This window comes from Westerdykella ornata (genome assembly GCF_010094085.1).
Source record: "Westerdykella ornata strain CBS 379.55 unplaced genomic scaffold EI97scaffold_7, whole genome shotgun sequence".
In the NCBI taxonomy this organism is placed as follows: Eukaryota; Fungi; Ascomycota; class Dothideomycetes; order Pleosporales; family Sporormiaceae; genus Westerdykella; species Westerdykella ornata.
Genome location: NW_022986857.1, coordinates 152,412 through 168,041, shown reverse-complemented (window position 1 = coordinate 168,041; position 15,630 = coordinate 152,412). Strand labels below are relative to the sequence as shown.

Here is a 15,630-nt window from a genome sequence, read left to right as displayed (position 1 = left end):
GCTTGGTTTTCAAGGTTGCAATGGTGCTCGCGCAATGCGCTTGAGCGACGGCGTTTTGGGCGCAGGAAGAGGATGGAGCTACGAACAGGGGGGAATTGAATACTTAGGCGGCATAGGAGGAAGGACCATAGATGTCCACTCGTTAGACGATACCCCAATGTTATTGTTTGCAAGAATCTCTCAACTATAGTGTATAACTGGAAGTAAAACTAAACGGATGTAGTACAGTCCAGGCATCGGTCCAATCGTGGTTGATAGATAATGCCACGGTGAGCAGAATAATCCCCTTTCTGCTACGAAACCTCATGAAGCTTCGTCAGAATTTCTAGCACGATGGAATTCACTTCCGTGCAATTTAGCAGGCAGACATGGGCTCGCAGCTATATTGTCTGTTTTCGCGGAAATGTAAGACATGATTTCGGCGCCAGACCACTGTTTCCCGTATCTGCGTGTAACGTAATAAGACTGCCAACCATGGAGCAGATAACTGACATACGTCCAATCTCTGAAATAGTATTCGAGTTTATTGGGACAGGGGAAAGCACTGGCCTCCCGGACTTCTACTTTGATATCATCTTTGGAGGATGTTACGGGGAGCTCTGGTGTTCCAAACCATGATGTTCGGTCACCACGGCCGCCCAACATCAAGCGAAGAGCGTTCTCGGGCCGACTTGTCATGTTCACGTCACCATCCGGAATTGTCGCTGGGTGCTCAAGCTCCACGGAAGTTTCCGCAATGTTATGAAAAACAAGCATGCAAAGTACATATATTTATAAGTCTAAAATTTTTGTATTATTTAATGGTGAGATGGCCGAGTTGGTTATGGCGCCAGGTTAAGGTCATTTCTTAACACTAATTCCTGGTCACGAAAGTGGCGTGGGTTCGAGTCCCACTCTCATCAACATTCGTCCTTCTCATGTAGAAGGGTTTCGGGAATCTTTTTTTGCGCCTGGGTTTGTGTAATTTGATTTTTTGCTTGGGTATTTTATGTTGGATTGGCCTAGGGAGGACAAGAGTATCTTGGAGATCGACATAAGATGTATGCATGCAGTCAGTACCTACGGGCACCTAACTTGTCAAAACCTCAAGCTTGCGATGTAATGAATCATACTAAGCGTTCATGATTTAACCTTGTTCTAACTTGTCTTCGAATGTAGATGCGAGTGTTAGAAGTGAGCAGATGAACTCTTTTGAGACGGGCTGGATTGGTGTTCGTGGGCACTTTACATTCTATCTCACCAATCACTTTCGTTAAGTGCAAGCTTTGGAATATCACTCTTCCAGGCGATTTGATCTTTCCCCGCATATGGAACCTATCACAATCATTCTCAACCGTGAGGTCTCTCTTCTCGTGGCATGTTTTCTCCTCCAATACCCGGTGAGGAGCTTAAAGGCGCCCAACTCGTGAAACAGTCGTTAGAGTGGTGATGAGTTTGCTGTGAGTGTTGCTGCTAGTGCACGAGCAATAACTGCTGGGCCGGAGAGGCATTTTTGCGTGACAAAAAATATGAAGTGGTGGGCATCGAGCTAATTGCATCATAATTGCGAAGCAATACAGATACGTCATATCTGCTACTCAGAACTCCATAGGTTGAGACCGGTACACGCCCTCAGCTCCCGCGATGGTATTAACGTTTATATGAAGGAACAGTAGCAACTCGGCCCCTAACATGATCGCCTTCGAATGTTGCTTCCGGAACCCCCAGACAGAACTCCGATTTCCTCTACTCTACAAAAGGTTAGGAGTGTGACTCAGCTCAACGTTTCTGACGTCGTTAGCACACTGAAGCATCGTCATCTCCCACGCAAGCCGCAGATTTACCGGACCGAAGTATTTAAGGCGTTCTTCTCCGCACTCCCAACCTTCCATCGAACACTCACCTGGCATGGAACACCACAGCACCGACAACATCAGTTTCCATCAACCCGGCATCAACAGCATGTCCACGCCATCCACCAGCAACGTCCCTCAGGGTCTTCAAGCCATAAGAAGGCTAAGAAGCGCAATCATGTCGTCAGACACGTTGCCACTCGTCCTCAACGACCTCGCTGAGAATCATCAACCCCTCGCTCAGAATCATCAAGACTCCGCTCAGAATCATCAAGACCTCGCCGTGGGGAAAGCAAAGTCCGTCGTTCTCATAATGGGACACGATCTCTCCAGGCTTGAGCAGAGCGTTACACAGTATCCCATCCTCGAAAGCCTCGCAGCTGCGCTCCCCTTCAGAGACCTCTACAACCTCGCGAAGACGTCCAAGACCACCTGGGCGGCCATCAACGGCTCAAAACCTCTGAAATCAAGAACTATATGCGACGGTTCTGGTATCGCGTATCGTCTCAAGGCCTTCCAGAGTCGAGTCAACAACTGGAGTCCGAGCGGCTACTCTGCTCTGAAGTGCAACCCAGAGCATAGCAAGCAATGCAAACCCTGCGGCAAATATGTCTGCAACGAGTGCCGTGTCCACTGTTACTACTCCGGGAATGCATTCAAGCCGCCGCCCGTCTCCCATGGATTTGACCCTTATTATGGATCCTTGACTATAATCCTCAACCTCGACCAGAAGAAAATCAACATCCACCACGGTTGGGCTCCCCCCACTGGAGAGGGAATTAGTCATGATGACGGAAGGGTGTTCTGCTGCTATCTCACCTCCGGTCGCCGAGGCGAACACTTCAGATTCGACACCCCCGTTTCGGAAGTACTGGACATGAACCTCGGCCAAACAGAGCAGAAAGCAAGCGCCTTCTATCCCGTAATCCAACTGCGGAAACGATGGATGTGCAAGGACTGCTACAAGAAACCTGTAGTACGGGTTGCAGGCCTCGGGCAACCGACGAATGACGCAATTGCAGCAGCAGGCACTGGACTCTGCACCTGCACGCTCAGAAAGCGATTTTTGGACCGTTGGACTTGTATCGACTGCGCCATGGCGGAGTGCAAAAAAGACTTGGAGCACGCTCAAAAGGCACGAAAGCGTAACCAAAAAAGGTTTCCTTTCAAGTTGCCTCGTACGCCCACGCATTGCGGTTGCGGTGTCCCATTCAAAAAGGGCCAGGACGTTTATATCTCTTGCAACTGGTGTGGAGGGGAGGTGCGCTGCAAGGAGTGGGCAACATAATGGTGACCGTGGACCTTGAGATTGTTTGGGTTGTCAGTTTGAACGATCAAGCGCTGAGCAAGTCGATTTGGAACAGAATGGTTGAGCGACACAGCTGGATATGATGGTTGAGCAAGGCAATCTGGATACGCTATGATGGTTGAGCGACACGATTTGTATGATATGGATGAGGGACACGATCTGGATATAATGGTTGAACGACACGAGCTGGAGAGAATGGTTGCGGTACAAGATTGGATATACCCAGGGTAATGGCTGAGCAAGGGAATCTGGACTTGGAGATTTCGCAAGGCGAACTGTACTAGAACATCTGTAACCATAAGCTAATGTATAATATAATCTATCAAACCACCAAAGTGCGATACCCAGCCTCCTTATGTTGAGATGTCTTAGGAGACAGTCCTCCCGCCACCCTTGACGGCTCATGCACAGAGTACCTTCTAGACGTCGCGCAATTAGCCCTACAGTCACTGAAATCTTTCCCAATTGGTAGCTTATTTCGTCCCTCCTCACTGCCCTACTCTCTCAGCGGCGACGCGTTGGCGCTAATACCTCGTGTTGGGATATTTTCAGAGATGAGAGCGATTGAAATCGTAGGACGAGTCTCTATCGTCTACGCGGCGATTATCTACGGAGAGTGGGTGCGGGTTTGTCAGTCAGCATATTACCACAACATGCTCTCATCATTGCCAGTGAATAGGTGCGATACAGCTACATGGCCCGCACACTTCCAGCGTCCAGCAACTGGAACAACGCGCTATGCAGTACAGCCCCTTCGCCGCCCTTGCTTTGCTGCGTCCTCGGAGGGGAAAGCGTCATATTTACATTTTATGTACGCACAACCATACCTCCTCCGTATCATTCTGTGGTATGCAGCATGGCCAACAGTGAATCATTCTATCAAGAGGACCGCGTTGTGGACTCGTCCCGGGTTTATAATCAACCGGCAAGGTCGACTTCTCCTCGGAACTCGTGTTCTTTTGAGTGCGCGAATACAACACTATTTTGAAGCCAGGTGCGGCCGTCAAGGCATATCTTGGGAGCTAAGGGACACACTATGGTCTTTGGAGCAGTCAATTTGAAGGTCTCGCAGCATTCTAAACACGCAGTTCCGCTACAAATGGAGAGCATTTGCCTATTCGGGCGGATTACGGGGGCTGCAGAGTGCATTTGCAGCTGTGCAGGTGATGAGTCGTCAAAATCGCCCAGCAACATGAGTCATTTCCACTTGGTACCCAGGATGGTCTATGTTCTACAACAGTGTCCCTCCCTAAATGAACACTGGTGATTGTAACATGGATTCCTACATAAGTAATACCACAAAGTCAATTGACACTGAAGGCGAGATATAGCTAACCTCTAGACTATTTTGGGACGAGGAAATCCCTTGCTTCCAAAGGTTTCGTGTAACCTTGCACCGTAAGCTCCATGAATTGCCCCATTCATCATCCTTATTCCGCGTAAGGGGCCATGAGTGATCATTTGCTGATGCAACGTGAAAGAAAATGCACCACAGTTCTCTTCCCTTACGTTGCGCAGCTGTGCGTAGTTGCACCTTCGGGGTTTGGAACTTCGTAGTCTATGGTGAATTGATGCCCTCAACTGAGGGTTCGTATTCCACAACACACAACTTACATTGGTCGCTGCAAGCAGGATAGACAAGGGCGGCCGGTCCCAAAGTCTAGTTGTACGAGCGTTAGAGTGTGACAGTGACAGAAGGCATCCATGTTATTGCGGTTACCGCATCGCGAATGAGCGCACTTCTCTAACCAACGGTCGACATATATAAGAGGCACGTACCTTGCACAGTCGAGCTACCTATCGGTCAAAGCCTTCCGTTAGATGCCCTTGTCTTTATGCACAAGTCAGCGTCCGCACTTTAAAGAACAAAACAAATCAGAGCCGACAACTACTCCAAAATGCGCTTTGCCTATTTCTTGTTCACCCTGACTGCCAGCGGCGTGTTGGCAATGCCGAGTCCAACTCCAAGCAGTCCAGCTCCAAGCAGTCCAGCTCCAAGCAGTCCGACTTTAAGCAGTCCAACTCCAAGCGGAGGGAGTTACAGCACTTCGATTGCGTCGAGTCAATGTTTGCCCCCTTCATGTGCATCTTTCGGCGTAGTAATGGCTCTGTAACTATAGTGGGAGACTGACCACGGTGTTGGAAATTCAGTGTTGCTCTGGTAATTGTGGTTATTGGTGTGTAAGTGCTTGACCCAGGTCTCTAACCGCACATAAGATACACCGTCGACAAAACTAACGGCATTTATTTATTAGAGGGCTTGTGGTATTAGCTACACTTGTTAATGAGGCAATGGGAGTTTTTCGGAGTCTGGTTAGCGATTGGCATGGAGATGAATGCTCGTGCTTCCACTTCAACAGTGGGAGTACATTAGTATGTCAGCTGATAGGGTAAGAGGGTAGCGGTGGCTGTATACGCGTCTGCCATTTAATGAGAAGTAAGATGAATTCTATCTTATGCTAGGATCTGGCTATCATTCTGTTATTCTAATTGACCCCTTCCGCCGCCAATAGCGACTGTCTATGCCACGGAACGCCTGGGAATCATTTCTCGCGCGCACTAGCCAGGTTCCTGACAGTCTGTAGTCTAAATCTTAAACCTGGAAAGGATATCCAACAATCTGTTTACCCTATCTGGCTCCCCTGAAAGACTACCACGGGGTAGATGCAAACTAAACGGAGATGCTTGGGCACCGAAGTATTCGATATTTCCCAAAATTATCCGCAAGTAAATGAGTAGTCCAAGCAAAGAGGTTTCGGACAACATATACGATGTTCAATTCTCAAGAACCGCGACATGAACAGGATTTTATCGCAAAGCTCGAACCTAATAGCAAAGAGTGAAAGTGAGTTCCCAGGTTCACTGTGAATGGCCCAAGTATTCAGTCCACTACGAAGCGCCTGATCCCAGATAGCGGAAGCATACTCCTGTCACGTGACATATGACGGACTGCGTCTCATTAACTGTACCCAAGTTGCAAGTTCATTTTTCCAATACAATGTCCTATATCAAAATTAAAAAATGGCAGATTGAGTTACAAAGCTACAACCAGACAAGCCATTTGCTTGTATCACTGTTGTGGTCTGAAACACCAACTCTTGTCGTCAAGTAAGCTTCGGATGGCGTCACAGACCAAACGCCAATCACCATGTTGATTTAGGCGCGTCGTGGCACCCTTATCAAGAGCCTTGCCCCATCGACATTCAACATCCGAATGATGCGACCTGCTGACAATTCCATAATGTTCATCATCACTCTCCCGGACAACTTGACGGTTCAACTCCAGGAGATCACCGATATTATTATGGATGCATCAGATGGCATAGGCCACGAAGCTATCAATCCGATCCGTGTAACGACGCAATATGGCTTCCACCACGAGCGAGGAGAGCCCTCTTCTGGCACGCCGTTCATCCCTAACATCGACTTCCACTTCGAAAACAGTATACGGCAGCGATGAAGAATCCGAGCGGACCATTGCCCCAGGAGAAATCACTCGCTCTATTGAAGACGATGTTCTCCCCGAGACATCGATACTGGGAAGAAACATTACCTGGCCCAGCGCCTATATACTGGTTATTTCGCGCGTCATCGGGAGCGGCATCTTCGCAACGCCAGGTGCGATAGTGCAGGCCGTCGGCAGCGTCGGATTGAGCCTGACCCTTTGGATTGCCGGCGCGGTTATCGCAGCTTGCGGACTGGCGGTTTCCCTCGAGTACGGGTGTATGCTTCCCCGGTCTGGCGGCGAGAAAGTATATCTGGAGTTCACATACCGAAAGCCGAGGTTTCTTGCTTCGACAATCATTGCAGTGCAAGCTGTATTGTTGGGGTTTACGGCAAGCAATTGCATTGTGTTCGCGCAGTATACGCTCTTTGCTTTCGATATTGAAGGAACCGACTTCGTTCGGAAGGCACTTGCCATTGGGCTCCTGACTGCGATCACCATCGTCCATGGATGTTTTCTAAAGACGGGTATATGGATTCAGAATCTGCTCGGCTGGATCAAGATTGCACTTGTGATCTTCATGATTTTCGCAGGGACCTATGTGGTTATATGGCCTAGGAACAACGAAAACGGCATTCCAAACAGCCACTTCCCAACCCATGACGATATTTGGAAAGACTCAGATTGGAGCTGGGGTGTTATATCGACATCACTGTTCAAAGTCTTCTACTCATACGCCGGACTGAATAACATCAACAACGTGCTCAACGAGGTCCAGAATCCGGTCCGAACTCTCAAATCCGTTTCCGTTACTGCACTGGTAACCGCCTGCATTTTGTACGTCTTGGTTAACATTGCTTACTTTATCGTCGTGCCGCTGGAAGAAATCAAGGGCAGTGGAGAATTGATCGCGGCCCTTTTCTTCGAGCGCAGCTTTGGCCCGCAACTCGGAAAGAAAATCTTACCGCTTGCTGTGGCACTTTCAGGCGCCGGGAATGTCATGGTAGTGACCTTCGCGTTGGTGAGTTTAAATTGACACAACAATACTGATACGCCCTACTGACGTCTATCAGGCGAGGCTCAACCAAGAAATAGCGCGGCAGGGATTTTTACCCTTCTCCAGGATTCTGGCATCTTCGCGACCTTTTCATGCTCCCCTGGGCGGCTTGATCGTGCACTATATACCATCACTCTTGGTGATAGCGCTTCCACCCTCCAGTGATGTTTATTCTTTTATTCTGGAGGTTGAAGGCTATCCAGGACAGGTATTGGCCTTAGCCATATCAGCGGGCCTGCTATGGTTGAGATACAAACGCCCCGATCTAAAACGGCCATTCAAGGCTTGGATAGGAGCAGTGCTATTTAGGATTGTTTTGAGCTTAGCACTACTGGCAGCGCCATTCTTCCCACCGAAAGATGGAGGAAAACCCGGCGGCATCTGGTATGCTACTTATGCGGTAGTCGGTCTCAGCATGTAAGCAGTTTTGTTCCACTTTTTTCAATGGCGGATAAGGGACTGATGACCTGCAGACTCTTGTTCGGAGTTCTTTACTGGTATATTTGGACCCAGTTATTACCGAGATGGAGAGGTTACACACTGGAAGAGGAAGAAGAAGTTCTGGATGATGGTACGACAGTGACACGATTGGTCCATGTGAAAGCTTGAAGCAATATATAGAAACAGTGAACTTCCACACAGACGTCCGAATAACGACCACGGATTTTATTGTAAAATGAGTAGGGTTACAGATACCCATTCTGTCTTCGAAGGCCTCAGGGAAGCAAGCACCATGAGTCTCTTAGACCAGGGGGACATCACTAATATCAGGTGCATTATTTATTACTTGTCTATGTTAAGGAAGCTGGCACCAATGCTTCAGGTATTTATAGTTTCTCACTTCAGCGACGTCAGGATCATGTTGCCACAAATTAGATGCACAGGACCTGGAGCTTGCAATGCTGTACACCTCAGTAGTTACAAGGAAAGACGATCATGGTCTGGGCATACGGCGAGTATTTATCAGCATACACATCAGCGCGCGCTGCCCAGAAGGTTCTATCCAATCAAATGGGCTTTGACGAATTGATCAGGTGCGGACGAAATGCGCACGTCTATCAGATAGCGACTCTAAGATCTTCTAGGTGGTCACACATTGATGTGCAACGATGGCGTGCTTGCGGGGAAGCTTGTAGCTTACATATATACGGCCTACGGATTGTAAATCAACCTCCACCCGGGGTATATAAAACGCTGGAGTCTCTTCCAGCATACCAATCACCAGAGTTAACGCAAACTTCAACCGTATATTCTTTAACAACTCCCACTTACTTCGTTTGACACAAAGACATCATGGCCACAGCTGCAGTCCAGCTACCTCAGTCCGCTCCATCTTACTCACCCCAAACCCTCGAAACGACCATCTCATCACCTACCCCTAAACCTCAAGATGTAGAGACCGTTTTGAACTACTTCAAACCCAATGAAGATGGCTCACCACCGCACCCCACGTACGTTGATCGTCCCGAGACTTTTGACCGTCCCTTCGAACAGCATCCCGTAACGGTACGCGATGTGCGGGGCAGAGAGCACGAATTCACCCTCGATGGCAACGGCTTCCAGTTCCATAAGCACAAGAGCGAAGAGAAGGACTTCGTCGACGACGAAAAGATCAAGGCGCGGTACTATCCCGAGATAGAGCAGTTGTTGAAAGAAGTGTAAGTCCACTGTCACTGACCCTTGTGCCCTTTGTGCACTCAAGAGAAGAGGAGAAGGTGAACTGACATGTCATATCGCTTAGAACCGGGGCAACCAAAGTCTTCATCTTCGACCATACGATCCGTCGCCAGGCGCCCTCCGCGGGGGGAGACCCATCCAGGACGATCCGTGGTCCCGTGCAGCGCGTCCACATCGACCAGTCCTATGCCGCGGCACTGTCTCGCGTGCCGCACCATCTCCCTGAAGAGGCGGAAAGGCTGCTTCAGGGACGAGTGCAAATCATCAACGTCTGGCGACCGATTAAGACGGTCCAGCGGGATCCCTTGGCTGTCGCGGAGGCAAGCAGCGTTGATGATGGGAGTCTTGTGGTTACGGAGTTGATCTATCCGAACCGTAGGGGAGAGACGTATGCTGTGAAGTACGATCCTAAGCATCGGTAAGCGAAAACTGCTCATTTATACGATCTACCTTTGGCTGATGTGAATGTTTCGCAGGTGGTACTACAAGAGCGGTTTGACTCCAGAGGAAGTTCTGCTCATAAAGTGCTTCGATTCCAAACTTGATGGCAGGGCGAGAAGAGTCCCCCACACGGCCTTCCATGTTCCGGGTACCGAGGACAAGGAAGGAAGGGAAAGCATTGAGGTTCGGACTTTGGTGTTCCACGAGAACGACACTTTGGAGTAGAAGTCCCATAGCTCTTCAATTTCACCCTGAAGGTTTTGTTATGAACTGAAAGAATTCTCCACCATTGTCTCCCAATCAAGCCCCCTTAACAACCTTGCTCACTTTATACTCCACAACAACTCCCTTCTGTCCCGGCTCATTGACTATAAAGTGTCCCGCAGCGACATAGATGCCGTTCTCCAGCTCCTTGTACTTCTCACTGCCTGTCTCGAACGAGAAGGTAACGAAGGAGTCACCGTATGGAGTTGTCTTAGCGTCAGATGAGCCGCTCAGAGCTCCCTTGACCCCGTCGGTGAGAGCCACAGGGCCTTGGTAGTACATGGCGAGGAGAGTGCCATCCTTGTTCCTGCTGCGTGGTTAGATGATGTGTATGGTATCGAAGAGGGACGAGCATGGTGAAGGAAGCCCAGAAGCAGAACAGCATTTCACAGAGCCAAGCACTAGTCAGCTCATTTCATCTGCGGGGAAGATAAAGGGAGGACTTAACCCCATTGATCCAGCAAGATGGGAATGCAGCATCGAGACCTTGTCTCGGCCCAAGACTAGGAGACAAACGAGAACAAACAATAGAAACGACATCCAAACACCTACTTGAGCTGACTCCGCACATCCAACCGCATATTCCTCCCATCCGCATCATTCCGAATATAATCATACCCGGTTCCATGCCTACTCATCCATCAGTATCTCTTAGTGTAATGTGAGCGACCGGAGGCCACTGGAGGGGGGAACCTACAGTTCAGCATCAAGCGCCGGCTCAAACCCAGGCTCGCTCTTCACTGTGCCGGACACGATGGGCTACCTCGCTCAGCGTCCTCGGTAACGAATGCAGAGGTGAATGATTGCTTACCACAATAGTAAGTGCGCGACCATGTTGGGCGCCCACGGGTAGTGGTGCGTCGATGTTCACGCGGACGGTGAAGGCGGGTTGGAGGGATGGAAAGCCGGACATTTTGTCAATGGAACTTAACAGAAACGGAAATAGTCGATCTGTATGATGGAGATTGGAGTGGATTATAAAAGATCACTGACACGTAGCAGAGGAGAGGTGTCGTTGGAGTTGGCGGCTTACGAGATAGCTCAACTGAGTTCGGAGAGATGCAAAGTGCTACCCCGCCCGCGTCATTGTCATTTCATTTCACTTGCCCCACTTTCTGATGATGCCGTTGCAGCTCCGAGCAGAATGTCCGAGAGGAGAGAATTAGTAGTTTAGCCAAAGGTAAATCGTTGTCGAGTTATGATTACAGTTATGTGCATACTATTATGTCCACTCCACAGCCTCCCAGCTAAAAGCCACTAACCCTGTTCTTGCCCTTCTTTTTCTTCTTCAACAGCGGCCTTCCTCCATGTCGCCCAGGCTCAACCTGACTTTGAACGAATCCACCACTAATGGATAGCCCCTGATTTTGAGACTGGCTCTGTGATCCATTCTGCGTCTGACTACTCATGCCCCATCCCATGGCTGGAGGTGGCGAGCTATTCACACCAAACACGTCCCTCCCTAGCACAGGTTGGCTTTCAACTTGTCTGTGTCCGACGTCAGATAGTCCATCTTCTCGCTTGAGACGCCGCTCCGCCTTTCTCCTGCGCCTGTCCCGTGTTTTCTGGCCCTCATCATCATCAACTTCTTCGCCATCTTCGCCAATGTCAAACTCTTCATTAACGGCTTGTGTTGTGGCTGTCCAGTCGTATGTCCCAGGGTGTTTTCCTGGTTGCCAATGCATGAGGACTTGCTTGATACTGCTTGACGATGTCGGCGAAGCCTTCGTGAACTTCAAACGATGAGAGAGCCTTGAGACGGGATCAGCAATGTCCCTGCTGTGTGGAACCACGTCCGGTTGAGAGGCCGTAAGTTGGGAGGAAGCCGTACCCAAAGGGACGGGCAAGCTACTTTGGTTGTACTCATCGGCCATGAGGGCCGTCGTCTCAGCTCCGACAGAACCCGAATGGCTGCCCCTGAAACTGGCAAGCATTATCTCTGCCGCAACACGACGCGCAATTTCTTCTTTGCTACGTCGCATGCTGCTGGGCACCGTTGGAGGAAGAGAGGCGATCCAGTGTTCAAGAAGACCGTCGTAGATCTGAGAAAGCGTCGGACTGACCGAATCAGGGGTACCTAGATGAAGGGTTTCCGTCCGGGCGATTTGCTGTAGTGGTCGAGGAGCGACAGGGGAGACCAGTGCTTCTAGGAGGGAGGAAGCATTGTCAACGTCCGATACAACAAGGTTGCTATCTGGTAACTCGAATCTACTACTGTCAGAGTGGCATACTTCCAAAAGGCGAGTGGACTTACAGAGTGCCTCGCGACAGTATTCCTGCCTCTCCCTCGTCAACCTCTTCACCAAGGAGCAATCTGCGTACTCGGTCTATAAGAGTATCTATGTCTTGTGACTCCGTTGGAGAAATCGGTGCGTTTGATGTTGGGGCTTCGCCATGAAGGACGTTGTCATATATAGAATCCAAACTCAGACGTGCGCCTTCATCGGCGGACTCCGGCATTTCTAGGAAGCGTGGCCCAGCAAAACGCCTCAGCCTACCATTTCGATACTTGGACGCCCGAGCCGTCACAGCTTCAATTTGCAGCCCGTCCAACGTGACAAAATCATCGTCTTCCTTCACCAAAGTAGCCGACTGAAAATCACCTGCATTCGACTGCACAATGTAATTCCAGGAAAGAGGTTCAACAAACAACGGAATCTGGTAACCGGAATTCGAACTCGTGGGAGTAACATAGAAAAGAGCCTGATGAATACTGTAGTCCGAAAGCGTTACTGATATACGGTAGAATGTCACACCGCGCTCCAGGTACATATTGCCCGGTCCAGTTGAAGGCTGTCGCACGTCTTGGCGGTAAGGAATGAGCTCCATATGAAGATCCATGATATGGACTCGGCGTTTGTAAGATATAGGTAAATCCGCAAGAACGAGACTCTGGGGATCCGAGCTCGATATCGTACAAGCTGGATCCAGCGCGTGTGCTCGGAAACTGAAGATTGTAATAAGGGTGTTCAGCTGCGAAAACAAGAGCACTGTAGACTCTACTTTCTGGTTAGCGGACTCAACCAATATGGAGAGAATGCATACCGTCCTCAGAGAGCGCTGGCACAGATAATCTGAGGGTAATATCATCCAGCCCCCGGAAATGAGTCCAGGAAAGGACGATGTTGGCTCCTGGAACAAGATCGCTACGCCCGACAACTTCGCCCTGACAAGTCACTGCCATGAGAAGAAGGTGTGTGGATGTAAGGAGGAAAAATTGGTGTGCATTGGTAGCGTGATTCCGGACGTCCAGAATCCAGTCGTCCGAACGTACCGCTATCGGTTGCGGGCATTGCAGGCGAACAGTCTCACCACCTGTGACGCCATAGAGCTCTAATCGTCGCCTGTTGCATACAATGATGGTGTTAACATCACCAACCCACAGGATCCTAGCCCAGCCATCTTCTCGAACTCCGGCTTCTTCATCTTCGGAATCATCCTCTCGATTAGAGAGAAGTCCCCTGGTAATCGTTTTCAGTGTGTATGGAGTCCCGTATCTGTGACCTCCTTCAATATCCCAAACGCTCCATCTTCCTTTGCGATCCACCATGCCGAGTTGACGCTGGTAGCCCGGATTGAAACTGATGTCTGCATGAGGTTCACCTCCGGTTTGCCGTAACGATATGGTAAGTATCGGATTCGAGTCGACGCGTGAAGGTGGTAACTCGTAGAATCGCGAGCGGTTGGCAGGCTTTGGAGACTCTCGAATCATCGGACGGAAGACCACAGTTTTGGAGTTGAAGCGGACAGCAAGGAACGCGGATCGATCGTCGCCATGGGCGAAGCACACCTGCTGGATAGGAGTTGCATCTCCAGACCAGTATCCACTCTCCCCTTCGCTTATCGAGGGCAGTTCGAGCCAGATGCTTCGATCCTGCTCCCAACCTTGGCGTTCCTTTTCAAGCGATGTAAGGCGGAGTAGGTTCCCGTTTTCTCCAGCCACGACCGCAATAACCCTCTTTGTATGTTTGAAGCGCCCTTCAGTAACAACCGACCCGAAGGAGTGCGAATCTCCTACCGCAGGATCGAAAGTCTCGAGACTGGAGGTGACGGCGGCCGACAGCAGAGCAAGCTCAGGGAGGATATCTATCGAAGGAACCAAGTCCGGGTTTTCGCGACCGATGGCTCTCGCGGCCTGTCGCACATTGCGTGAGTTGAAGGTACATCCGGAAGTGTTGTCATGGCTGGAACCAGGGTCCCCGCAAGGCTGCTGCAACTTTTTCCAGGACCCCAGTTGGCGTATAATTCCTCGGTGTTCAGGTTGCCTGTCGAATATCCATGTGCCGTGCTCACTGCTATAAGTTGCTTGGCCATAGTGACCGTAGTTCAGGGCGGCAGGCCCAGTGTTAGCCATTTGAGTGTGGAAGATAGGAAATAGGATTGGCCGGGTGCTTCAAAGGCAGGAGCATCTCTACCGTGAGGAGATGGAAGCAAAGCAAGCGAGGACGGTACGATTGATGAGACGAAGAGACACTTTTGTCGCAACTGGTGATGATGAAAAGGACCCCGGGATCATCACACGAAAAGTTCCACAGTTCCATTTTCACACTAACCAAAAACGCGAGCTCACGTGCGTGGCGTGGGGTTAGTTCCAAGGTTGTTTACAGGGCAACAAACAACAACACAACTTCGTAAGAAAAGCATCAATACCGTCTGCACGCCGCATATCGCAAACGACGCCAATAATTTGCGATACACTCCTCTCAAAATGACCACCTTCGAACCCTCGCTTTCCGCAAGCATGATGCGCACTTCCCTCCACGATGCGCCCAGCATGGCTGACCAGCTGCCCTCCATCAACTTCGGCTTCGACGATCTGCGCAGTCGCATGAACCAATTCACACAACGATTCGACGAGTTCATAGAGAAGGGCAGGAAGAGGGTGCTAGAGGAGCGGAATCAGTTCCGCATGAACGTTGCTGAGATTCAAGGTACTGGGGATGGAAACAGGAAAGCAACACTCTCGCTGACAACAACGCAGAGGACCAGCGCATGAAGAAGCGAGACATCGAAATCCTCACCCTCCAACAACAACAACATTCACAAACACTTGCGAAGGAATCGCTCGAAACCTCCGAAATGCACGCCTCCATAAGTACTCTCACAGCGCAGCGCGACAGTCTCCTCACACATCGCGATGCACTCAAGTCGCAGATTGCCGAAGTCCAAAAGGCTATAGCCGCGAGACGGGAAGCCCAGCTTAAGCACAGGAGGTACTTAGATGGGCAGTCGCGCTACAACGAGCCGGAGCTGGAGTTCTGGGAGAACTATCTGGGGCTTAGAATAGAGGGAATAGGAAAGGAGGATCGCCTGAAGTTCGTGTATACCAACGTGTGCGAGAGAGAATGGGAGAGGGAGGCTTGGTTCGAGCTGGACACGAGCGATCGGGACTACAAGGTACTCGAAGTTCGGCCGAAGGTTGACAGAGAGGAGGTGGACAGGGTTCTGGAAAGGTTGAACGAATCCCGAGATCTTGCAGCGTTTCTAAAGGGTATGAGGGAACTGTTTGTAGAAGCCATGAAGTAGCCACATCATGATTTGCGCATTTGAGGGAGTTGAGGTGTTTTGGAATTCCGGGAATGATATCCGCAGGCTTCAATGTCCA

General features: G+C 50.1%; 5 protein-coding genes and 1 non-coding gene across 6 annotated transcripts; 4 read left to right on the top strand and 2 right to left on the bottom strand.

Moving 5' to 3' along the window:
- The first annotated feature begins 802 nt into the window (after positions 1–802).
- Positions 803–902, top strand: EI97DRAFT_t46. Its single transcript has one exon. It is a non-coding gene; the product is annotated as a tRNA-Leu (tRNA).
- A 1,108-nt stretch (positions 903–2,010) lies between these two features.
- On the top strand, positions 2,011–3,120 carry EI97DRAFT_457380 (uncharacterized protein; the record flags this gene model as incomplete). The annotated part of the gene is made up of 1 exon (XM_033800809.1): positions 2,011–3,120. The coding sequence occupies one exon, from the start codon at positions 2,011–2,013 to the stop codon at positions 3,118–3,120; it is 1,110 nt and encodes a 369-aa protein (XP_033654893.1).
- A 3,165-nt stretch (positions 3,121–6,285) lies between these two features.
- On the top strand, positions 6,286–9,986 carry EI97DRAFT_493302 (uncharacterized protein; the record flags this gene model as incomplete). Its single annotated transcript, XM_033802358.1, has 6 exons — positions 6,286–7,607; positions 7,660–8,060; positions 8,117–8,214; positions 9,073–9,301; positions 9,385–9,738; positions 9,797–9,986. The coding sequence occupies exons 1-6, from the start codon at positions 6,507–6,509 to the stop codon at positions 9,984–9,986; spliced, it is 2,373 nt and encodes a 790-aa protein (XP_033654892.1). The 5' UTR covers positions 6,286–6,506.
- On the bottom strand, positions 9,835–11,008 carry EI97DRAFT_432231 (uncharacterized protein). Its single transcript, XM_033798125.1, has 4 exons — positions 10,837–11,008; positions 10,723–10,784; positions 10,578–10,655; positions 9,835–10,332 (listed from the first exon to the last, which is right to left on the bottom strand). Exons 1-4 carry the CDS (start codon positions 10,936–10,938, stop codon positions 10,062–10,064), a joined length of 513 nt encoding a protein of 170 aa, XP_033654891.1. The 5' UTR covers positions 10,939–11,008; the 3' UTR covers positions 9,835–10,061.
- Positions 11,009–11,272: 264 nt separating this feature from the next.
- EI97DRAFT_457376 (uncharacterized protein) lies at positions 11,273–14,379 on the bottom strand (the record flags this gene model as incomplete). Its single annotated transcript, XM_033800808.1, has 3 exons — positions 11,273–12,233; positions 12,280–13,024; positions 13,071–14,379. The coding sequence occupies 3 exons, from the start codon at positions 14,377–14,379 to the stop codon at positions 11,273–11,275; spliced, it is 3,015 nt and encodes a 1,004-aa protein (XP_033654890.1).
- A 390-nt stretch (positions 14,380–14,769) lies between these two features.
- EI97DRAFT_449503 (uncharacterized protein) lies at positions 14,770–15,551 on the top strand (the record flags this gene model as incomplete). Its single annotated transcript, XM_033800222.1, has 2 exons — positions 14,770–14,956; positions 15,007–15,551. 2 exons carry the CDS (start codon positions 14,770–14,772, stop codon positions 15,549–15,551), a joined length of 732 nt encoding a protein of 243 aa, XP_033654889.1.
- Between the last annotated feature and the right edge of the window lie 79 nt (positions 15,552–15,630).